Below are 25462 nucleotides of genomic sequence, written 5' to 3'. Positions count from 1 at the left end.
ACTGCCCTATTGTAAGGGTTGAAAGTGAGTGTAGTGCACTCGACAGCACCTGCTTCCCCCAGTATATATAGATGACATAGCTCAGAGCATGACTTGGGTGGGAGAAGGTGTGACTGGATCATGGCACACTTCAGCTATCTCTGGCCAGAGGAATGGTCCTTAGGGTACTGTGCTAGCCAATATATGTTAGAGACAGCCATGGGGCTGCTCTAATTTGTACCAGAGGGCAGCTCAGCCCCAGGATTGGGAGAAGCAGAATGGCAGTTTAGAGCCACTTTTGCCTCCCCACTTAGTTATGCTGGGCATGAGCTGAAGCTAAAGTCTTATGTGTGTTCACAGATAATTTGTGAACAGGAAAAAAAGCTACTAAATGTGTAAGATAAATTACTCATGATGAATTATTCAATCAACTCTAATTAGAAACCCAAAACCTATTAAAAATGAGTAGTTAAAACTAATACAAAAGTGTCTGCACTGCTCAAAAAGCAGTGAACATCCTGAGTTTGATGCTTCCCAAATTAAATCCTTTTAATTATTCATTCCTCTCATTATGAGTTCTTATAAAAAGTAAAGCAACTAGAATAGTAAAGCCTCCTAGAATAGCATGTAAGTACAATTAATGACAGTAAGAGCTTTCTCAGAACTCCGTATACATTACTTCGAAATTAAGATGTTACTTTTTCAAAATCATTGACTACAAATATGAAAAGTCCTGTTTTGTCATCTAAATTCATACAATAAATGTTTATTTGCTAAACTCACTATTAAAAACAAATAATGTTTAAAAATGCATCTTTACATATTATTGTGAGATTTTATAAAACTGCCTGGGAAATGTTTCCAAATATATTTTCTCACCTTACAAACAAGTAAAACCTCACAATCTTCTGTAACTTCCCAGTATAAATACTCCAGAAAATGAGGACCTGGGAAACAAAATGAATTTAAAACGTGTTATGGCATCTACAAGGGAACACTTTTCACTTCAGTGTGAGCAGGGGAAAGTAGATCCAGGAGCCTTGGTCCCAATTGTTCATGAACTACATATTTCCTAAAGGAGAAACCTTTCAATGAGTGTTTGTCTTATTGATGTGGGGTAAAGAAGGGAAAAAAACTGTGGGACCCATCTTAGTTTGCAGCTGAAGGGAGATGTACCATTCCCAAATGCACGACAGCTTACTGAGTGAGACCAATAAAGTCATTACATTTGATATTACCTGGTTGCCAACTAAGCATAGGAAAGAGCTAGAACAGGGTTACCAACAAATGTCCAAATGAAATATTTAATGGAGAGGGAATTGGAGAATAAACAAGTGTCTCAAAATGCTCACCCAATTATATGTCGAAAGCAAAAATCCCTGACAAAACATTTTTCCAAATTACATTAAATGAAACATTATTTAAATAATGTTCTAATATCGCCAAAGAGAAATCTGAACTACTCGTGTTCCCCCATAACCTGCTCCAATCCTGTAAATAGGCATGCCTATGAGTAGCTTTCCTGACAGGCACAGTCGCTTTGAAGTCAGTGGGATGACTCATGTGAGTAAAGTTATGCATATGTTTAAGTGTTTGCAAGATCAGGACCTAACAACATAAATTTAATGTCTGATCCTATGAGGAGTTGAGTCCCTACAACTCCCACTGAAGTCACTGAGGGTTGACAGTGCTCAGCTCCCCACAGGAAAAAATCCTCTGAGCTTGTGCATTGAAGGGAATATTTTGTATCTTCATTCATAAGACTATAAATAAACCAACACAGAAAATACAAAAATACATTATTTATGCAGATGTACTGGGGAGATCAATAAAAACAGGTGGATTAGCAGAGAGATAAGAAGATTAACTAATAAATTTTTGCCATCTCTAATTTTTGTGATTCTGCTAGCTGGTGTCCTGAGATTAGTACTTATGCAAAGGTACTTATGCAAAGTTTGGAGCAAATAAAATAAGCAATATTTTTTTAAAACATTCTAAATAACATATGCTTGATAAATTATAATTATAAGTTATAACTAGAATGAAAATATTTTAAAAGAAGGATTTAGCAGCTATGTATTCTGAATTAGACATCTAACTAGTATACTATTTTCCTAGAACTGCAAAAATTATTCTTGATTTGAATTGTAATAAAAATTTAGACTGAACTTTATACAAAGAGAATAATAGCTGCATATTTGGGGTCCAGTCCTCTATTCTTTGCTGGAGTTTTGTCTATACAGGGACTACAGGATGAATTTGACACTATACTTTGCATGTGAGAATTCTCCCCCCCGCCACACACACACACACAGTTTCTGATCAATGATATCAATGGAACTACTTGCATGCTTAAAATTAAGCACATACTGAAATGCTTTGCTGGATCAGACAGAGCCTACAGTAGGGTCCCTCACCAGTTAAATCAGAAGATAACTTCTTGTAACGTCCCCAAATTTACCTACTTGTGTGCACATCATATAGTGGAAGTTCTATCACAAACTGAGAGCAGTAAATGACCCTAAGAAAGCATAATTATGGTTTCGGATTGTGTGTGCAACTGTGTTTAATAGCAGACTTCTTGGGAAATAGTGTGTGTAATACAGACTTCTTGGGAAATAAGATTCCCCATTGTGCAAAGTGTTCAGTATCTCCTGCATGATGCTCAGTGTTCTCAACTCCTACTGATGTCAAAGGGAGTTGAGGACACTCATCATTCACAAGAGGTGCTCCGTTAGCTGCAACAATTCAGCCCTAAGTCATCAGCCCTTCCTCTCTTACCTTGTTTCCTGAGATACTCCTTTCTCTGGAGCTCAGCCTCAGCCAATACAGCCTTGAATGCTAAATTAATGGAAGAAAAGTGTTAAACAAGAAGTTAGTTGCTGAAGAACTCAAAAGAATAATTGAAGTGCATTAGTTTTCATAGGCTGAGCCAAATGTTTCAGAGAACTTACCATCTCCAATGAGAACTAATGAAGACTGGTTCTTGGCATTTCCATCTTCAATTTGTACAGTGTAAGTACCTTCATTTTCAATTGTAAATTGGTCCATCAGCATCTCAATAATGCCATTTGAATAGTCACACTTAATTCTATGGCGCTGAAATTACATAAGCATTAGAGTAGGTAAGTATAGCTACACAATACGATGTGTAGTGCAAGTTATTTATAATTCCCTAACATATCAGTCATCACCACATTCATTTGCTGATTTTATGTTCCAGTCGCCTATCCTTCACCTCTTACTATGAAGCTTTCTGGGGCAAGGGCTGTCTCTTTTTGTACAGTACCCAGCACAATGGGGCCTCTCTGCTACTATGATATGAATGTTTAATAATCATAAAAGTCCTTTTTCTCAACTTAAAAATCCTAATGTAATGGACCATGCTGGCTTCATGTGAATGAGTAGCTGGCTCACAGAGTGGATACTACTAAGTCTACTATTGGCTTCAGTCCTGCAAAGATATCTGCGAGCATGGAGCTTTATTCCTGAGTAGAGTTCCACTGAGGCCAGCTGGAAGGTCGAGGTTACGAGAAATATCTTCATACTGTAGACAGATCTACTATAACCAATCCAAACAGCAGAACTTGGCTGTTGGTTATAGGGTCCCTGGGCTTGAACTCCATGCAGTGGGAAGCCCTGGGTTCCCCTACCAGCCACAGGGAAAGCTAGCATGAAGCACTTAAGAAGGGGACAAGGATAACAGAGAGCCCTGAGAAAAGACACTGAAGAACACAAGGTCCACAGTCAGAGCCAAAGGTCTGATACAAAGTCTTGGACTTTTTTTTGTAGGATTTTTCTGTTACCCCAGAAGGGATGGACTAAATCATGACCTGGCCAGAGGGTTCAGTTACAGGAAAAGACACCACTGCAATGCAGAAGCAATGGTCTGCAGGGAGCTACCAGATGGGGAAAGAGCTGCTATGCTACAACTGGCCACAAGGAGGCAGTGAGTGAACTCCTCCATAGGCTGCAAAGAAAATGTGAGAAAGGAAACAAAACGGCATCATTTTGGAAAGAAAACTGTGCACGTGAGATTAAGGGTATGTCTTATACTGCAATCAATCACAGGGTGTGACTGCAGCTCAAGTGGACAAATTCTAGCTAGATTTAATCCATCTAGCTCGGGTACCAGAGCAGTGAAGCAAATGGAAGTATATACTGCTGGGTTCCAGGTGGCCTTGAAGCATACATGGCCATGGCTTCACTGTTACAGTACCTGAGCTCGCTAAATTAAAGCAAGCTCAGACATGTCTATTCAAGATACTATCATGCCCCATGATTGCAGTACACATGTTCCCTACTACAGATTAGATATTACATTACACTCGTTATGGGACTGATCCTGGTCCGGTTAAGTGGAAGGGCCTTTTAATACTGAATGGGAGCAGTATTAGACTCTGTATTTTTACTGATCATTACTGACATATGCAAAAGTACAAATTATACAAGGGAGATATTTATGGTATGTGTCCAACTTCCAGTGGAATCAAGTGGCTCACAGAAACAGGTCTTAAAAATATAAACAATACTGAGAACATATGGCATACAATAAAGAAAGTAAAGATCTAAAAATAAATAGAGGAAAATTGAAAATATGAACATTATAAATGCAATAAATGAAGAAAAATAAGAAGCTACATTATTTGATATGAAACAAAAAAAAGTTATAGCAGATAAAATGAGCTGCAAAAAAATAAACAGGCATGGAAAGCACATTAATGAAAGGGGAGTCAACTAGTGCCAAACAATATGAAGGAACCTAAAGAGAGCTGGACAAGTTTGGAGCAACAAGTGAGAGAGATGATTTTGTGTCAGTGTTTTGGATGGATTGAAAAAGAGGTAAGGTGCAAGGATCACAGGCATGATGGGAAGAGGTTGCAGTAGTCAAGATGATCTTGAACATACTGTTGAGAAAAAAAGTGTGGGTCTGATGTGGAATGAGAAAGAGAGCAAGATTTAAAAATTACAGAATCCTGAGGAACAGAAAGGATGGAAGAGTTGCTAACAGAAATAGAAAAGAAAGATGGGTTCAGATTTAGTTTCCCATATAAGGCCCTTACTTATGTGAAGAGTTCCACTGAAGTCAACGTGCCTACTAGTATCAATAACAACAGCTTGTGTCAAGAAGAGTTAGCAGGATTGGGCCTTTACTTGTTAAGGACAAGAGGCCATTTTGAAAAATAGATTATTGGTATTGAAATCTAAAAGTTTAATTTAAAATATCAAGGAAACAACTATCAAATGTATGTAAGGAAAAGAAAAAATAATGAAGGGAGAAGTAAAGAAAGAACCAGTATAACTACAGTATTTATTAATGAAATGAAATACAGAAAAGAGAATATGTACATTGTTTGCACATAATTACAATGAAGCGATGGTCATAACATCTGGATGTTTACATCTTTCTTTGAACATACATAGTAAAGTAATATCACAGGGTAAAGGAGAATTGGCTAAATCACCACATTAAACAGGACATTGGCATATGTAATCAAAGTGTGTCGGAAAAGATGGTACAAAAGGGTTGGTGGCCATGATGATTAAAGAGAGGGGTTTGTGTGGGAAATGAAAAGAAGCTACATGTTATGCGTTAAATTAAGTATCAAGCAGTGCAACTAAATGCCCATTGACTTCAATGGTACAGAAACAGACCCAAGAGAGAAAACTAAATTGGTGTTTCCAGCAGTAGAAAGGAAATTAGAAGGGGGAAAATACAAAGGCTCAACCTTGTCCTTTTTCTTGCTTCTTGAATTTGTTATATTTCTTACTTTTGGGCACAGGGAGGAAGATTAAAATGACTAAACAGGCTGAACAGTGCCAGTTAATTCCATTTTCACATTACTATATTTCAAACATCTTTCAGAAGTGGGACCAAAGGAAGTTTTCCCAATTAGGGCCCAGAAGAAAGTTATTTCATTGTCGTTAACGACAAGAATCAAACTACAGTCTCACCAGCACAATGGTCTATTGAACATGTTCACTGACTGCAGTCCAGTCTCTAGGCAGGTTTTGGAAAATAATTAGGCTTCTAGCTATTGCCATTATGCAGCAAGATGAAGTTCAATGATTTTATGGGTACCATAAATACAAGGCTTTTATGTGACTTTCCACAAAAATATCATCAATCTCCACAAGTAAATGTCACCTGTGGATTACTAATTAAAATGGTGAAATAATACAGCTCGACTGCAAGAGGCTATCTATGATGTCAACGCTTTCAAAACAGATCCACACTAAAAATAGATGAATCAGTTCTGTAAACAGTTCCAAATCCAGAATATTGAAACTTCAGTAGATGCTAGTCATCTTTTATTCATATTTTCAATGTTAAAGTTTATTACTTCTCAAGAAAAACTATAAGGGGGAAAGAAATTTATAATTCTAACAGAGACATATTCCCTCTTAATCCTGTCAATATGTAATCCAGGGGAATGCTCTTTGCTCTCCAGGGTTTGCAAAAAATGCAGACAAGCTTCTCTGATCAAAAATGTTTTCTACAACCTAAGGAACAGCTTAATCGCTTTGAAGTCATAGCCATGCTCAGGGAGCAGAGTGAAGTCACCCCACCCCAGAAAGTTTACTGGGGGGGTTGTGTGGCAGACAGGCACAGACTCTCCGAATGCTGCTCTTTATGTACAGAGGGTGAGCAATGTGCTCCCCCCGGTGTGCTAGCCCTGCACCATGACCTGATGGTGCAGGGGGGTTGAGGGCGGAAGAGCATGGCTCTGCCTTATCCTTATGCTTCCCTGATCCCTTTACAAGGTCCACTGCAGTGAATGGTCTTAGTTCAGCAGTGCAAAGGTAGGGGGAGCTCCTGCATTACCCTTCTGTGACCGGGCAGCCATGCAGGGGCCACTCCCAATCTAGCCTCCAAATTTAAAATACATGCAACATCTTGCTGAAGCCATTGAGAGAACCCATGTGAATAAGAACTCCATGACTGGGCCCAATGTCTGTACCTATCTATACAAGCAGAAACATACAATTTGCTGCTAACAGAAGCACCTCAGCTGGAAAGTTGTGCTTATGCGACAGTCAAAATACTGTAGCACACTGACATGTTCACATGTAGGCAATCCACAGTTAGAGGCAAGTGGTAGATATATTACATACTATGGCAAACAGATGAAACAAAGAGACCCCTTCTGCCCCCTGCCCCCATCCCCCAAATCTGTATCCATTTATAGAACCTAATTCAAAATGGGCCTTTAAGGTTTGAAAAGTTCAGCTACGTTGTGCTTTCCACTTCCAGGTTCTGACTGAAACTGGCAATGCCAAAATAACACAGGAAAAAAACTGTTCTTATGTTATTTTTGGACAGGACCAACAGCAGAAATGGGAAAATGGGGACAGCTCAGGGAAAGGCTGTTCTAACTATACTAAGGTGATGGGAGCTTTAAAGTGCCCAAGGGTCCAATCAAACTCCCTCAAAAAATCAATGGGAATTTTACCACTGACTTCAGTGGGAGTTCTATTAGGCCTTAAAACACCTAGGCAGATATTTCCATCTCAAATGGTTAGGATAAGCTTCTACTGTACAGTTTGGATGTTTATACAAATCCAAACTCCAGACCTTTGACATTTTCCCATCACTGTTGTATAGTCATTCATCTTGCCTCATGTTTATTTTTAAAGACACATTCCTTCCAATTTTCACCTTGATTATAGAAAATAAAAAGATGAAGAAAGCCTCAGCTCCACCAAGAATGCAAGCCTTCATTACCCACTGGTCCAGTTTTCCCTCAAGCACTTTGCAGCATTCTCCCACGCTGCCTCTTATGCCTGGTGTAGGAATTTAGACCCACATTAGATGTGGGTGAACTGTGGTTTTAAATTGAGTTAGGATATTAGCATAGGCCCGAAGGACATGACCAAAAAGAATGAGATCATGAGAAAGAAGAGTTGTGGTGTTAAATATATAGTGACCCTTCAAAATACCACTGTTATCTTATTTAAGGTTTGGGCTGAAGTAATAGAAATAAAAGAGGGTAAACTGGGTCCCAGGTGCAATAAATAATCTGTTATATGAGTTTGTTTCATGTATTATAAAATATTGCTTAATCTGTGCTTAGCTAAGGTCTGACAATTGGCAATGACATCACTTGTTTGTTAAAGGGTATAAAAAAGTAAACTCTGAAAAGGGTTCTTTGCTACCACCTGCCTAACCAAGATGGAGCCAACCAGTATGGGTCTAAGCACCCTGGGGTTTAGCCTGTTTTTCAGTATCTTGATTAAATGCTTATAAATGTCCTGTTACTGGTCTGATGTAGTAAACTGTTTATTATCTAGAGTTTTAGGCATGTTTAGAGCAATTGTAAATAACATTCAGCTTTGGATTTAATAGAGGAATTTATGGTTAAGTTAGTGTTGTGATAATACTCTGCATAAATAATAAAAATCCCGACACATGAGAAGAGCTCCCCATAAAAACCTGCACAGTTACCACATTGTCCTCTTTCAAATCCCTTCTTAAATCTCACTTGTGCTGTGAGGCCTACAAAATATTTGGCAATGGCTGAGCAGCAGGCGTACCATGACTGGTGCTTATTATACCAAGTATGGTTACCTCAGTGTTACCTTGTTCTCCCCATCACTTGTTTGTCCATTTATCCCTAGCTTCCATATCTCATAATATACTTAACTTATAAGCTCTTTGTGGGCAGGGCCTGTCACTTTATGAGATGTGTATATAGTACTTAGCACAATGGCATTCCTTCCAGGCACTACCAACATATCAACATTAATAATATTGTAGACAATGCAGATTTAAGAAATTCACATGCAAAAGTGACATAAAAGCAACTATAGCCTTCCACATGTACTTACATCACTGTTTACAACTTCTTTATCATTAACAACAAATCTGAAGCTGGCATTTGGTGACAAACTCTCAGCTTGAACCCAGAAACGAACCTCTCCTTTATCAAACATCTCATAAGCTAATTCTGATTTCAGAGGAATTGCTACAAGAATAAAAGCAAGCAAAAGTCAATAATGCATGAACCCTTGTGAGCAAGAAGAGAAGAATAAAAAGCAAAACTCTAAAATGCATCAGAAGGGTACAGTAAAGCTTCTTTCTAGGAGTCAGAGCACAATCTCCACTACATCCTTAATGCAGTGTTTGAGGATTTTGCATAATAGACACCCCGCCAGTATTAAACATGGACAAACATAAAAGACTCTTGAGTGATCGAGATTGCTCTCAGATAAGAGCTAATATTTGTTTTAAATTAATCAAAAGAGAAGCAAGCAAATTTTGCTGTGAAAAACAAGACTGTCATTGTCTTAAGAGGACTCCTTGGGGAGCACAGCCATCAGTGTGTAATTATATTATTTCATGAACTGTCTATTAAATTCAGAAGTTCTACTTACTTGGGTTCTTTATATCATGGCTTAGTGTCATCAGACGTTCAAGCTCTGAAATTATGAAAAAGTTTCATGTATTAATTTATTCTGACAGAGTCAAAATGCAACTGTTAAAACAGTGTACAAATCAGTATCGATGCATAAATAATCTGCTTATGGCTTGTGGGAAAAATACTCTAAAAGCCTCTGAAAATTCAGGTCTCAAAAGCTAAATTTAAGATGACAGGAAAAACTTAATATTCTGGTCCATGGATTTAGTAAATTTTCATATTTAAAATGTATGAGAATGTAAGCATGGAGCTAAAACTCATTTTAGATTTTCTATCGGATTTACACTAAAGATATATAGGAAATGTGCATCTAACCTGCATCTAACACCCTCTTTAACACCGGCTCACTGAAGAATCATTTCCAAAAGGTTTCTTTGCTAAAACAGCTAGATTGAGAGCTGGTTGGTAGGAAAGGTTCAATTAGCAGTAAATCCTTATGAAGATTGTGTACCAGGCTAGGTTCCACTTAGCTGGGACCTGGGACTAATCCTACTTAACATATTTATTACTGGTAGGGACTTGGAGGATGAAACTAAGTGCATCGTTTCAAAATTTACAGATAATACAAAGACAAGAGGAAACGATAAAGGATTTTAGGACACAGTGGAGGATTTAACAAAGTTGCAGAAGGATTTGATCTAGTTTTGGGAAATGGCTGGACAGCTAAGTGATTATTTTCAATGGTGGAATAAGTAAGGTGATACATATGGGAAGAGCAGACAAAAAGTAAAATGATCATTGTTAGTCATGGCAGAGGAAGAAAGGATTTAAGTTTAGTGTTGGAAATACCACCAGGGTTGCGTCACAGTGCATGGCTTTCAGCAAAGAAAACTAGGAATGTGTTAGGGTGGCACCCATATGCTATGGTGATGGGCCCACTAAAAATAAATTAGATGCACAGATGGATAAGTGATATGTGTTAACTTAAAACTAATAATAACAGTGATAAATTAAATATTCCTTTATAAGGCCACATCTTGTCTAGTATGGACAGTTGGGGTTGTCTAAGGCTAGACAGATTAATAATGGCTATTCGGTGCCCCACAACTTCATTAACTCAGAGTGAAGGTTGACCATCAATGCCTTTAGAGCATCAAGTGCACCTAGACCTAAGCCTGTGAATACCAGGAAATACGGAGTTAAGGTACACACCAGTCCTGCCCCTGCAATGGGCTGTGACCTACAGAATTGTGCGCTCTCACTCTCTCACTCGTCTGTGTGGATTCCAGCTGTCCTTCATGGTTTTAGGGACAACTTTATTGATTGGTCTAAGCTTACTTACAGCAGGTTGCCACAGTTCACACTGTGATAGGAGAAGAAGTGCATCCACACCCAAAGGGATCATGGACCCCTTATTTCTGTGCTGAGTTAGATCAGTTATACAAATAGAGGGGCACAACAGTCTATTCTTGCCATGGCAATCTGTAGCAGTCTAGTGGCATACATAACAGTGTACTACAGGGCAGAAGTAAATGCTAGTGATGTTCCAGAAAGACTAGCTAGGACAAGGGTCAAGGGGTAGTAGAATCTGGCATCTCTGGGGTAGTTTGTGCAGAGTACATGAAGTGGTCGAGTACAGGCACAACAATTTTCGAAACATCTGAGTAAGGATGTGGATTGCAGAATACTTAGAAAAATCAGCTGTTAGAGTAAACGGGTCTCAGTCTTCACTATAGTGATGCTACTGCCCCGCTATAATCAAGGATTGGGAGGACAGAGAAGGGAAAGTTAATGTATGGTATGAAAGCTCTCTTCAAAGGGTTCAAGTGTGTTTCTCATGGAATAAACAGACCGCAAAATGATCTCATTGCAGTTTCATAGGAAAAGAAAAAAAATCCAAGAGTGGGATTTTCAATGTCTAACTGTCCTGCTGACATTCAGTTACATTCAATGGACTTCAGTCATTTAGGCACTTTTGAAAATCCCATGCTAGATTTTTTCATATCTTCTGAAATTGTAATGAGATCATCTTTCAGTGTATTTCACAAAATGCTGTGCAAGCACACTCTGTCCACCTAGGCGTGTACTTGTGTTTCTAACCTGTGCCATCCTGGCTTCAATGCTAGCTAGATTAATGCAGGTGTGAGTACATCTACCTGAGCTACAATTGCACCTCTGATTGCAGTGTACACATGAGCTAAGTGACTTAGCTCACGTCATGGGGGCATAAGTTCCATTGAATGTCCCACCTCTAATACTTGATCCCACCCACCTTTAATTTATTTTGAGTGTAAATCAAGTTTCCAGTTGAATTCTGTGGGCTTTGGGTCAGCTTTATACACTTAAAAGAAAGTGTATACATTATGTGACAATAATTGAAAGCTGTAAAATGTGAGGTTTGGGTTAGGGCTCAAGATGCATTATGGATCAGTGATTAGAAAGTAGGGAGATAATATTTGAAGAAAGAGAAGAATGTAGCTTTGGAATAAAAAAATATAATTGAGTAGGAAAGTTCCCTGAATAGCAGAGCCTGCCTTAAAATAGGAAGAAGACTAGGAGCCAAATTATGCTGGGTCATATATAGATGCACCCACACAAGAGGCAGCTGTAAAATACAAAGTGTATTTGGGAGGACAACAGCCAGAACTGTCTGAAGCTGCTGATGGCATCTTGATGCTAATGGCATAAAAGGGTGACTGGGAAGGGTGAGGCCAGATCACCAGCCTCTAAGTACAGCAACAACTGCCAGGAGGAGATCACTGGAGGGAGCATGGGTGTGACCTTTGCTAAAACATAACAAATGAACCGCTCCAATACCCTCACCCTCCCAGCTTCCCTTGGATGGTGATGGGCACACTAAATAATGGCAACCCCAGTGAAGTAGAGCATAGCTACTCCAGATTTACATCAAGGTAACTGAGAGGAGAATTTGGCCCAATATCTCAAGACACTGCTGTTCAGCTAATATAGTTCTTCCTCCTTCTTTCCCATCACAATTCTGCATCTTAGACTTATAACCTAGTTCTATACATTTAACTCCAGAGGTTGTATCTGTATTTTTCAAACTATTTAAGTCACTTTGGATAGTGTATAGGATTTTGAGCTTAGGTTAATTAGCTGTTACACGGTTGATTATTAAAGAAACATACTATAGGCCTGATTTTCAGAGCATGTTAACTGTAGAATTAGGGACATACATTCACAAAATAGTGCACACAGCTAATTGGATTTTCCAAAGTTTAACTGAATTGCTAGTGCAATTGAAACTACTAGATTTTTTGTTGGTAATGGTTTTTTGTTTTGTTTTTGGGGGTTTTTTTGCAGATTTTATTGCATCCTAGCATTACAGTAAATTTGAAAATTAATACTAATTGTGTACATCCTTTATCTTTTTTAAAATTAACTATTTCCTTAAGTACAACAATGCTGAAATTTCCCTTGTATGTTAACCAGGAAAATAGACAGCCACTCCCAGAAAGCCTATTCATGCATATTTATTTTGTTCTTCTGCACATTATAGAATAGGTGCTTTAGTGTCATGAACAGTAAGTAACTTCTTATGAAATTACCTATTTTGCTTGTACATTTTGTTTTCTTAATATAACCCTATAGATAAAGAGAGGCAGTGCTTAAATAATAGTGCTCTTACCTTTGTCATCCATTTTAAAGCTGGATGAGATGCCATCTGTGTCACTAACAGCTACAGAATAGGTTCCCAAATCCATTTTATCAGGATTTTTGAAGTACAACTTAGAACTAAAGAAATCATTAAAAATATATATATATATACAGTTAGTGGCTGTGTCACAAGTGGGCAAAGTTTTACAAAAACAAACTTCTTGTGCCTTTATACAGGGTTGCAAAACTTACTGCTCTCCAGTTGTTTCAACATTAAATTTATCAAGATCAGTAATCTCTTCATAGGATTTACACCAAGTAAAATCTGATGCCTCTGTAACTTCTGGGCAATCAAAAGCTAGGTAAATATTACCTTCTTCATCCACATCTGCGGTAATTTCCTTGGTTCCTGAAAATTAAGAATCAATTCATAAACACAGCAGTCAAGAAACAGCATTTATTCTTCAAGACCCCAGCTCAGCAAAGCACTTAAGCACATACTTTAATCCATTCTTCTTCAGCAATGTGTCGACCATTTGCTTAAATGCATTGCTGAATAGAGACGGACTTCAGCACATTCCTAAATTTAAGCATGCATTGAAGTGATTTGCTTAACATACTAGAATGGGGTTTCTTATAATGTACAAAAAACAGAAGTCTAAAAATAGTGGGTGCCTAGTGATAGTAAGCTATAAAATAAAACTGACTGTAAACTTTAAAAATAAACTAGTAACATAAATTGTAACACAAACTAAACTATCTAAAAATTCTTGCAGTGTTAATCAGCGTGCCAGGTTATGCCTCTCACACTCAAATTAGGCAATACTTTACTGTATGAGCAGACTCACTGAAATCAGCTAGACTAGTTGTGGAGTACTACTCAGTGTGAATAAGGGTGGCAAAATGCGGCCTTATTAATTATTTAGAAACATGGTAACAAAATGTTTTTTTAATACACTTGTATATAATACATGTCCTTTCAACACCTACCACAGTAGTTAGTACTAACAGTGGTTGTTGTAAATGTCTTGTTCATAATTAGATTTAACAGATAAGGCAGTGCTTAAAAACTTTCCAGTTGCTTTAAATAACTAAATAACATTTACAATTAGCTAATCTCAGAATTTGTAGTAATCCAGGTATTTCCCTCAGTAAGTAAAAGAAAGTACAAGGACACACTTCCAATACTTTGATAACTATATCAGCAGATATGGTTATCTCAGATCAAACTGACAAGTTTTTCAGTACCTCCACTATTCTATCCTGAATTCCTGGAATGCTTATTTCTGCTACAGTAATGTTTACACCATTTTCTAAATTATATCTACATTTTGTGTATGAGAGATAACATAATTTAGTTCATACCTGGTCTTGCCTCGATAAGCACTGGCTCAGAAATATCAGATGATTTGCCTATACCAGCTTTATTCACTGCACGGACTTTGAAAACATAGGTTTTGCCCTCATGTAAGTCATTGACCTTGAAAAGGACATAGAGTGAAGTTTGTGTTAAATACATAAATTTATATAATTGAGTAATAAGAATTTGTTAGCAGAAGTCCAATGGTGATATCCTGCCCCTTTGAAGTCAATGGTAAAACTCCTATTAGCTTCAATGGGGCCAGGTTTTCACCTCCAAGTTTTCTTGCTTGGTCACTTTTTCATTGAAACAACAATAACTACAACAACCTTTTACTAAATGAAGTGTTACCTTTAAGTAACAGTGTGAAATTTGTTTTTCATTAGCGGTGGTCCACTCTTCTGAATCTACTTCTTTATAGTCCACAAAATACCCGGTAATGGGACTGTTACCACTGTACACAGGTGCTTTCCATAGAAGTACCAGTGATGTATTCCTAACTTCACAGAATGTCAGATCATAGGCAGGCCCTAAAACATTTTGAATATTGAAAAATTAGTCAAACTTAATAACATTTTACAACCTGGCTCTTTTGGTTGGGGGGGAAATGTACAATTTATTTATTTTTGGTTGGTTGGTTTCAATTCCCCCGCTTTAGAAAAAGAAGTTGTATATATTGCTATCCTTGCCCAGGTTAAAATGCCTATGTCTATGTCAGCTCACAAAAGCTATATACTGCACCACCTCTCTTATTCAAGAGTAACATTAGTATTCCAAAGTGCACATTGTTAGCTGGATCCCAGTAGTTTCATTTTGAGGTTAAATTATTCATCTGGAAAATCCATGCCCTCTAAAATATTCCGAGGAGTGATAGGTGCTTCTTTTTATTCCTATTTTAATTCACTATTTCAAATTTGAGGCTGCTTCATTGAGTTTGGAATCAAATCGGTGATTAAGCATCAATACTTCCATTTTCAGTTTTATTGTTCCTATTTTATTGGTGAGCATGAAACAGGAGCCACTGGCCTGATCCACAGCCCACTAAAGTCAGTAGGAGATATTGCATGTACTTAATGGGATTTGGATCAGGCTCTATATGCATTGACAGAGATCACTTTTCAGTCTGAGGACAAGTGTAGATCGCCCTAAAGGAAGGGAATTTAAGAGGACATTAAGACAAAGAACTATTAAAATAGTAGGCACTCAGATTCTCCTGACACTGTAAGCCATATGTGTGTGGTTTTGTGTCTTTGTATCTTGAAGGCTTATATTCTCACCACCACATCATCTTTTTCTTTCACTGAAATTGTTCTGGTGCCACACAATTTACATTTCTTTATACATGAAAATATTCAAACTCAGTTTTATTAACAGAGTACAAAACAGTAATCACATCAGTTTTCTATCACACAGACCAAACCTACAATAGTATACAACTACCATTCAAAAACACAGAACAAAGACAGGTCCTTTTGAATAAATTAGTGTTTCCCTCCATTCCATCTGACTTTCAATAATGATAAATAACCAACATGAAATTCTATAGTGATATGGTTCTGCAAACATGCATAAGGATATCATTAGTGAGCAACAAAGGGGTGATTCTCCACTGGATATAAAATACTGAACATAGGATTGGAAGGGACCTCTTTGGTCATCAAGTCTAGTCCCCTGCTGTCTCAGGCAACCTTGTCATACAATCCCATTTGTAAATTTACCAGTGTGTTTTCTTTATAAATCTGGGCACCTCTTTCAGACCAATGAGTACAGGTAAGAGATTTCTTAAGTAAATGCAAGACTGGGATTGTCAAAGGATCCTAAAGGAGTTGAAGTTTGATTCCTAACTGTCTTAGGGTCCTTTGAAAATCCCAAGATAAATGTCTTTATGGCCACTTCTAATTACATTTCCAATAGGCAGATGTATTTGCTAAAGTCCTAGAAAGTGGAAGAAAAATGTCATGTGAGACTTGATGAAGAGGCGTCTATACCACCAGTAGACATTGTGATCTTTCGTTGTTCTAATACATGTAGAATAATTCATTAGATAACATTGTAAATTCATAGAGGCTCACAGATATACCTAAGATTGGGGCTCTGCAGGAAAAAAAATGGACACCGGCTATTCTCCTACAAATTGGAATGGAAATTGGTCAGTCACACTGGAAACCTTGCATTGAGTTTTGGCCTACCTGTAGAAGAACCTCACTTCTGTTTCAAAATGTGTAAGAGCACTTCCAATATCCACAGCAATTACAGGTATGTGGTAAACATGTACGTTTTTCTGGAATTTCTTCATGAAATAAGCATAAAAGGCTCAGACTCTCACTCCACCTTAATTCAAATCACACTTCCTCCTTTTGGTTGTTGCTAAGCCATTTTCTAACACTACTTTCAAAGAGGTTTGGAGAACATTTTAACAGCCTTTTTTCTAGCAGGAAGAAATTTAATACCACCTGTTCAGTTAACTGCATAATGAGAACAATGCAATCAGATTGCAGAGCGCAAAAGGTCAAGCAGTTCATCATGGAAATGAATGCTATTTCCTCTTTGTTTCCTGCAGACACCTTTTATTTTATTTTTAGATATAAACTCAAAAGGGCAAAATCCTTGCTAGTTCACACACTTGATAATTCCACTGACTTTGTGGAAGATTTCAGCGGGAGTAAATCAGTGCAGTACTTGGCCCATTCAGAAGAGTAACTACCCCTTGATGTCATTTTGATTCTCAGTACTTACAAAAGAATGTAAAAATCTCACATGTGATAATGGACATCAGGTCAAATTCTCTTACTTACGCCATTGCAATATCATAGAAACTAACAGTTAGGATTTGTATAAATCAATGGAGAATTTAGCTAAATGTTTTTCATTCCAGTCCAAAGTTATTTTTCATATATAAAATAAAAAGAAACAAAAAATTATCCTCTGACTTACACCCCCATCAAGCCACACTGAAGTCAGGGAGAACTTTTATCTAGTTTAGGAAAACCAGTTTAAATTTTCCCAGAGAAAATTAATCCAATAAGGCATTTTGTGCAGGAAGCAGACATGAATAAATCCACTGAAGTCAATGGGACCATTCATGAAGGAAGATGCTACTTAATGTGAATGAGGGCATCAAAATGTGCCCTTTACTAAAGAACCTGATATTAAATAAAACTGGAGTCAAAATTATTGCTCTGAATGCTCCCCAATAAGAACCAAAGAAGAGTTACTTTTTACAGTCCTACATGGGTTAAGCATTTGTGATCTGCGAATCTTGGACCAGTAACATTTTCTCATTTAACATTTTTAAAAAGTGAATTTAATGCTTGTGATTAACAGTCTTGAAGCCTGAAGCTTGAGGAGGATGGAGAGCAGAACTGCAGGTTTCCTTGAAATACTTTGCCAATGGGCCATAACACTGTCCTGTTAGGACCACAAATAGGGATTTTATTTCTGTATTTGTTTAGGGTCCAACACAACGCCCACTGAGGACAATGGGAAGAGTCATGGGGTACATCTACACTACAATAAAAAACCCATAGCACCGATTTTCAGAGTCCAGGCTAATTGACTCCAGCTGCTGAGCTAAAAATTGCTGTGTTGATGTTCAGGCACAGGCTGGAGCCTGAGCTCTGAGACACCCCCGCCCAACACACACACACACACACACACATACACACACACACACATACACAGAGTTTCAGAGCCCAGGCTCCAGCCCAAGCCCAAACATCTACACAGCAATTTTTAGACTTGCAGCCTGAGCTGAGTCAGCTGACCCAGGCCAGCCACAGTTGTGCCATAGGTCTTTTATTGTAGTGCAGACATACCCTAAGGGTATGCCTATACTGCAAAGAAAAACCCATGGTGCTGAGTCACAGAGTCCAGGTCAATTGATTCAGGCTTGTGGGGCTTGGGCTGCAGGGCTGTGTAGACATTCCCACGTGGGTTCTGAAACCTGGCAAGGGAAGAGGGTCTCAGAGCCTGGGCTGTAGCCTGAATAGGAACATCTATACTGCTATTTTCAGCCCCTCAGCCTGAGCCCTGTGAGCCTGAGTCAGTTGACTAGGGCTCGAGACTTGGTACAGTGGTTTCTTTGTAGCACAGACATACCCTGACTGACTTCAGTGGGATCTAGATAATTCCCTTCATCTTTGCTAGACACAGCCAATAGCCTTCCTAATAGTGGCTTGTTTCCTGTGTCAGCCTATTTATAAACAGCCTTATTAGAGATCACCTACTTGTTGGGACTGCCTGTAACGGGTGCAACTGTAAAGGTGTCTATTGTGATATGGATATCAGTTCACTTGCAATTGACTGAAGGCATCAATTCATTTCACACAGGACACTGAGCAGCCATCCAGTGACAATGACTTTTTTTCACCACCAATCAGTGTCTGATTCAAACCTTGTAGGGACACACTTCATATCACCTGAGCTATCCCATCCATTCACAGTGTATCAGCAAATTTAGTCCACTTCTAGTTTAGCTTTTTGAAAATCAGACACATCCTACTGAAGCAATTTGACAGGAACCCTTGTAAGAAAATTACACCTTCCTTATATATTCATACTGGGATTTCAAACTAACTGTGTTGCAAGGAATTTGCATTGAATTGAGTATTATGAGGAACTAATAGACTTACCAGCTTCTGGCATGGTCCAGGCTTTACACATAAAGTGCTCACTGGGATCTGAGGGAAGGCCTATACCAGCCAGGTTTGCAGCAGCGACTTTGAATTCATAGAAGGAGTTTTCTGTCAAATCCTCTACCTTTTCAAAACAGCCAAGGACAAATTAATATACATGAAAAATGTATTACTTTTTATTCAAGGCCTCAGAAATGTAAGAACAACAACAACAACAACATACATTTATTCACGGATTGATTTAATCATTATTAAGCACCATAGATTGTACAAGGAAGTAAAAGATCCTGCTCCAAGGATCTCACAATCTAAACAAGAGAGCTCATATAGGCACGGCTTTCGCCACCACACAATCAGCCTTAGTACTGTCCCTCACACACACACCTCTTAGTAGCACAGTTCCTCCTCTTCCCTCCTCTTGCTGCAGTGGGAAATACATTTCTGCAGCTCTGGAAAAGGCAGTGCTTACTGTGACCTCATGAGTGGCCAGCTACTTAGGCCAGCAAGAAAGAGGATCATCTTCATCACCTATGCCCACTCTCTTCCCTTCTGCCCTCTCCCCAACCAGTTGCTCACAAAGGGGAATATCTGAGGAGCAGGCGCTGTGTTCAGTCAGAGCCAAGATCCTGGTAGGCCTTACTGAGTGATCCCAGGGTGTTGGAGAGGCCGTACTTCTCCTCAGCTGAGTAAGACATGGGCACAAGGTCAAAACATGAAATAATGACAGACCCTGAGGAGTGGGAGTGGGGAAAGAGCAGATAATAGAAATCTAAGGGAAAAGGAAATAAACCCCTTGGGAGAGGAGTGTATTTAAATAACTCAGATCCTGCATTTGGCTTGTTTGGGCGCTTTTCCTCAGTTTTACTTAGTTGCATAGGGCTTTTATTTCTTTTCTTTAAATATTATAGACACTAGAAAAGGAGGAGCTAGCACTGGGGATGGGGTCAGCCGGGCACAGCTGGTGACCAGTAAATCCAAGCCAGAGCCACTAGCCACATCTCTGTCACTCTCCTGGCTTTTTGCAGTGAGCACATCACCGTTTGAGCTCAGCTTTGCAGCTTATGGAGACCATAAAGTCCCAGAGTCTCCCTATGGCCTGCCCCCCTGATCAGCACAATCACAGTGGTGGTTCTGCATTTGGACCCTCCACGGACCCTGCAGATTTCCTCCCAGTTTTATTTTCTGTTAAAATTGTGAAAGGAAAAGCTCAGCTAATAGCAGGCACCACTGTGGAGGGCCTGGAAGATCTTAGATGTTCACAAATGTTAGAGAAAGTAGGTCAATAGTCTTTGAGAAAAAGGAGATAATAGAAGGATCTTAATGTAGTATTTAATTTTTGATGGGAATAGAGAGATTTATGCTTGAAAGTTTATCTGAACTAGTGTCAAATACAAGATCAAAGCAAAACCAAACTGAGCTAGGAGAATGCCAGGCACTAAAAGAATTTAGTCAGAATTTCTTAATATATAAAGTAACTAACAACATAAGAACTTAGTGCTGCCAGTAAAAATTATTTAACCCTCCTGCAGTTATTAAGGGTGTCATAAACAGATAGTTAAGGGTTAATGCCTCTTTTACCTGTAAAGGGTTAAGAAGTTCACCTAGCCTAGCTGACACCTGACCAGAGGAACCAATGGGGGAACAAGATGTTTCAAAAGGAAGGAGGGTTTTTTCCTTTGTTTAGTTTTTCAGTTTCAGCGGGAGTGAAAAAGATCAAGGAACCAGCCTCTTATCGCTTCTCGGCCTTCTGGCTGGGAAAGCATTATCTAAAGTTTTAGAAAGGAATAAATAGGTTTATGTTTATTTTCTTTGTAACTTGTCTTGGTACCATTAAGGGAATTATCAAATTTGGGTATTTTTGTGTGTATTAAAGTTTTTGCCCAGGGGAACATCCTCTGTGTTTTGAATCTGTTGTCTGTGAGAGTAGCTGATATGCTAATCTCTCCCAGAGGGTTTTCTTTTACCTTTCTTTTCTTTAATTAAAGGCCTTTTTCTTAATACCTGATTGATTTTTCCTTGTTTTTTAGATCCAAGGGGGTTAGATCTGGATCCCCAGGAGTTGGTGGGAGAAAGGAGGGGGGATGGTTAATTTCCCCTTGTTTTAGGATCCAAGGGGTTTGGATCTGTGTTCACCAGGAAATTGGTGAAGTTTCTCAAGGCTACCCAAGGAAGGGAGTGCTTGTGAATGGTGGCAGTGATACCAGATCTAAGCTGGTAATTAAGCTTAGAAGTGTCCATGCAGGTCCCCACATCTGTACCCTAAAGTTCAGAGTGGGGAAGGAACCTTGACAAAGGGCAAAAAATATTTATGGAGTAAGGTACAATTATTTAATCCAGGAAAATGATGCATCTCCATAGATTTCCTGGTTTCTCTCTATCTATTTATGTTCTAATACTATGTATCTGAGGGACTCGCATGCTTACCAGACATCAAAAATATGTTATGTGCCTAAAAACTTTGTTTCCTTTATTTCAATCAGTATTTCAGGCTTCGATCCTTCAAATGGCTGCATGCAAATACACTCCTATATCCAAGCACAGTCACTTGGAGGACTGTGATACCAAATGCATTAAAGACTAATTTGTTTTTCTTAATTTACATTATTTGTTTACAAATGCATAGAAGAAAAAAAACTTAATGCCCTTACTAACTTTGCTCTTCTTTCATTTCCCAATGTCCCCTGCTCTGGCCACTCAGCCAGTGATGCCTGCATTTCCTTTCAGTTGTCAGTTCTCACACATACATCTCTGTGTCTTCCATGCTGGCTCCTTGCATGAGCTCATCAGCAAGGCTATTGCCTCCTTTGCATTAAAATTTCTCCTAAAGACTCACTCCTGCTACGAGGCTTATGGGGAAATTATATGACTCACACTGATAATTTTAAGGAGTATTTGGGAATAATTTCTAAGTTATAGTTTCATAGAGTTCAAGGCCAGAAGGGACCATTAGATCATCTAATCTGGCCACCTGCATTACATTCACCCCTGTTACCCTTATATGGAGTCCAGTATCTTGGGTTAGACTAAAACATTTCAGTCCTCAGGGGACTATACCGTTGTGTGCCATGGGGATAGAACAGGAGATGAGCTGCCACCAATGCTTGACTCCCCTGCCATGGCAGGGAATTGATTAGATGAGGCATGCCCAGATGATCCTAGCAGGTGATCCATGCCCCATGCTGAAAAAAGGCTACCTCCCATCCCCAGGTCCCTGCCAATCTGACCCAGAGGAAAGGTCCCTCCCATCCTGAAATCTGCCAAGCAGGTTGACCCTGAGCATGTGACCAAGATACCAGCCAGGGATTTTAGAAAGATGAATCTCTGTACCATCTCAGACCACAGGCGCACCCCATCAGGTGTCTTATCTCTAGTTGTAGCCAATCCTTGATGCTTCAAATGAAAGAAATTTTCAAAAATAAATAAAAATGTACAAATTTAACCATATATTACCCAAATGTGTGGTGAAGCCCCACCTTCATACTAAATGGCTGTATCCCTTCCACCCAATCTCTCTCTTTGTCTTCAGACTGTAAATTCCTTGGGGCATGAGCCATGCACTATTCTCTGTTTGGGAAGCACCTCATACAATATGGGATGTACCATCAATCAATCAATCAATCATGACCTTCTGTTGCTCTAGAGCAGAGTTTGCTCTGCACTGGAAACAGGACCAGAGGCAAAGTGGTAGGGTTGGGGCATGCTTTTCTGTTTAGTTGAGGGCAGAGATCCACAGAAAGGACAGGCTTGCTCCCTTTGATCTTGGCCCATCTGTGTTCTCCCTCCAGACTTCCCACACTACAGGCAGCATAGTAGCCTGCTCAGTTACATGCTTCTGCCCTTCCACCATATGTTAAAGACCTGGTGGAGGAGTGAGGTTGCGCTTATCAATGCACTATAACGTATAACACCTTTTTAGATCACAAGTTACTCTGCCCTGAATAGGAAATGTGCTTCCAACCTATTCCTCAAATCTCACTCCTTCAACCAGCCATACCTCTCTAGGTCTAGGGGGGCAGTGGATTGTACTGCATTGCTACCTTTCCCCTCTGCATGCCTCTCCACCCCAATTCTCAAGTTTGTCACATATTGTTGCTCTTCACAACACACAGTTGAGGGGACTGAGCCATTTTTAGTAGTGTCCCTTCAAACAAGTAAAGCTTTGCCAATTGTCCAAGAGTAAAATAATACCAACCGTATAAATTCTCTCCTTAACAGGGGAAGAATTGACTTCATGCCAGTTATGGTGATGAGCCTCCCTCTTGTCTATATAATAACCAAGGACTGGTGATCCTCCGCTGAACTTTGGCAGTTTCCACCCAAGAGTCATTGAGTGACCATCACAGTTAAGGAGTGTGATGCCATAAGGATGTGATGGACAGGCTACAAGAAAATAAGCGTACTGAGTATTAGTACAGTGTTCAAAACACAACAGCTAGAAGAAATATGGTCATTTCCCCCTCTTCTCTTCTATAGCATATGGCTACAGGTTACTGCATCTAGGCAATGGTCTGTAAGGATCGTAATAAAAATTCACTTTCAGATGACTAATACCTTGGACATGTCAGTGGTGAACAACAGAGAGAAAGTAAGAGCCCCTTTGCCAAAAGAGTTTTTGCTGCTATGTCTGCCCCAATATTATCAGGTTCTGCATTCCTTGGCAATAATGCTGTCAATGCAAGTTATAAAATGGCTGGAATGGAATGGAACAAAAGGCTGTCTGGATCAACACATTCCTAATACACTGAAATGTTCAAATAGGTGCAAGGATGTCTCACTCAACATTAAAGGGTCTTCAGCAGTGTTGATGTTAATGAAAATACCTCCTGACCAAGGATTCTGAAATCTTCTAGCATGTACTTCAAACTGAGCTTGCTATGTGCACTGCTGTGAGCTCATTTAAGATGCCACAAACCTAAGCGACATTGAAGAATAATGTTCTTGGTTATTTTTCCCCAAAGGCATTATACCTGTTAAAGCCAGGAGCAGGCGTCTCTCCAGGGCTTGCAAGAGGGTTTGTGAGATTGTTTTCCTGTGCTGCTTGTTACACCTATTCAACAGGCCTAGCCTGCACCTTCCCCTAGCACTATCTTGCATTTGCCATCTTGGATCATAACCTTCGCTAAAGGTATCCCTTCCTGGATCTGTAGTTCTATAAGTAGTGCTAGCTAGGTTCCCTCCCCTTGAGCTCCCCAGAGCATTTCAGCTGAGTTATTTGGCTCATCACATTTAAAAGACTAGAAAAAAATCTACCTGCGGCCCAATATAGTCTCTGCTTTTAGAGCTGTATTTGTGATCAGCATGAAGTACTGACAGCAATCAGCAAAGACAGGCATTGTTCTTTTCTAACTATGGATGAAACTCCAGAGTACCATTCACAGCCAGTTGTAATAAAGCATGTGAAACATATCTCAACAAATGTCTCGGCACCTCAGAGGGGGTCTGGCTTTTGTTAAACAACCTGGGCTTTCTTGCTATTACCACTTCAAGTTAAATAGTAGTGAGCATCAGTGAATTCTTACCAATGTAAAGCCTCGATCCATAAGGACTCTCTCCTGCAAATCCACATATGTCAGTCACTTCAACTATGTGAGTGCTCCCATTAAGTTCCCAATTATGACTGCTGATGTGAATAAGCACTACTCACATGTGTATGGGTTTGCAAGATTGGGCCATAAGACCGTGAAGTGTTAAATAATACACACCCATGCAACCAACAACTTCAAATAAAATGTGAAAAATTCAAAAAAAAAATCTGTGATTTTTATTTTATTTTTATGTCTTCCAACTGACTAAGTGACTGCAATGGTGTCTCAGAAAAGATGCTGCAACATTAAAAAGTGCAGGTGTATTAGACTCTAAAGGTAAACAAACGTAAGCATGCTTTCTGACTACCTACCGATATGAGGTACACTCCCTCCTAAAACAATCAAATAGAATAGATTTTTTTCAATAATAAAATATCAAAGGTTAAGAAAAAGTCTTCTAATATGCAAATCTTTTAAAAGATTATTTCTGAAAGCGATGTTGATTGTCCTTCCTCTACAACTTCGAAAGAGAACACGTTCAAATATTTAATTGAAATTTTTTTTTACTGAAAGAATACACTATTAAATCAAACTGATCTTCCAAGTGAAGGACATTTTTGTTACTTTTCATTCAAGTCTCAAGGCTGTGAATGCAATTGGGGAATCAAAGGCAAAATAGAAATAGATATTATAGTTTACCTGTGTTTGTGCATTATGCCCCAAGGAGCCATTATGCCCTCCAATAAGCATGTACGATGCCTACTCAAGCCAATGGACCTGTGCACATGCAACCAAGGGCAGAAATGGATTGCTTAGATTGAGGCTTTGCTTGCAGAATGCTGGACGATGCGGATCTTCCCAACTATATTTTGTATTAAAAGGAAATCTGGGTTTCCATCAAACCTACTGATCCAATTGTGACAGCCAGTAGCTGATCCAGCACTCTGATCACTTAAGCATTCATTAGCTCTACTAGGAAAGGCCTGA

General features: G+C 39.1%; 1 protein-coding gene across 1 annotated transcript in view; it reads right to left on the bottom strand.

The window, feature by feature from the left end:
* The window catches only part of MYOM2 (myomesin 2), a 112635-nt gene that overhangs the window by 30356 nt on the left and 56817 nt on the right, over positions 1-25462 (bottom strand). The window contains exons 18-28 of the mRNA XM_045010421.1: positions 23143-23330; positions 18948-19074; positions 14668-14846; positions 14322-14436; positions 13209-13365; positions 12988-13094; positions 9355-9399; positions 8809-8945; positions 2934-3078; positions 2761-2820; positions 859-926 (exon numbers count right to left, since the gene is read on the bottom strand). Coding sequence (XP_044866356.1) covers positions 859-926; positions 2761-2820; positions 2934-3078; positions 8809-8945; positions 9355-9399; positions 12988-13094; positions 13209-13365; positions 14322-14436; positions 14668-14846; positions 18948-19074; positions 23143-23330 — 1328 coding nt within the window. The remainder of the gene's footprint in view (positions 1-858; positions 927-2760; positions 2821-2933; positions 3079-8808; positions 8946-9354; positions 9400-12987; positions 13095-13208; positions 13366-14321; positions 14437-14667; positions 14847-18947; positions 19075-23142; positions 23331-25462) is intronic.

This window comes from Mauremys mutica, chromosome 3 (assembly GCF_020497125.1).
Source record: "Mauremys mutica isolate MM-2020 ecotype Southern chromosome 3, ASM2049712v1, whole genome shotgun sequence".
Lineage (NCBI taxonomy): Eukaryota > Metazoa > Chordata > Testudines > Geoemydidae > Mauremys > Mauremys mutica.
This window is presented reverse-complemented; position numbering and strand designations above follow the sequence as displayed.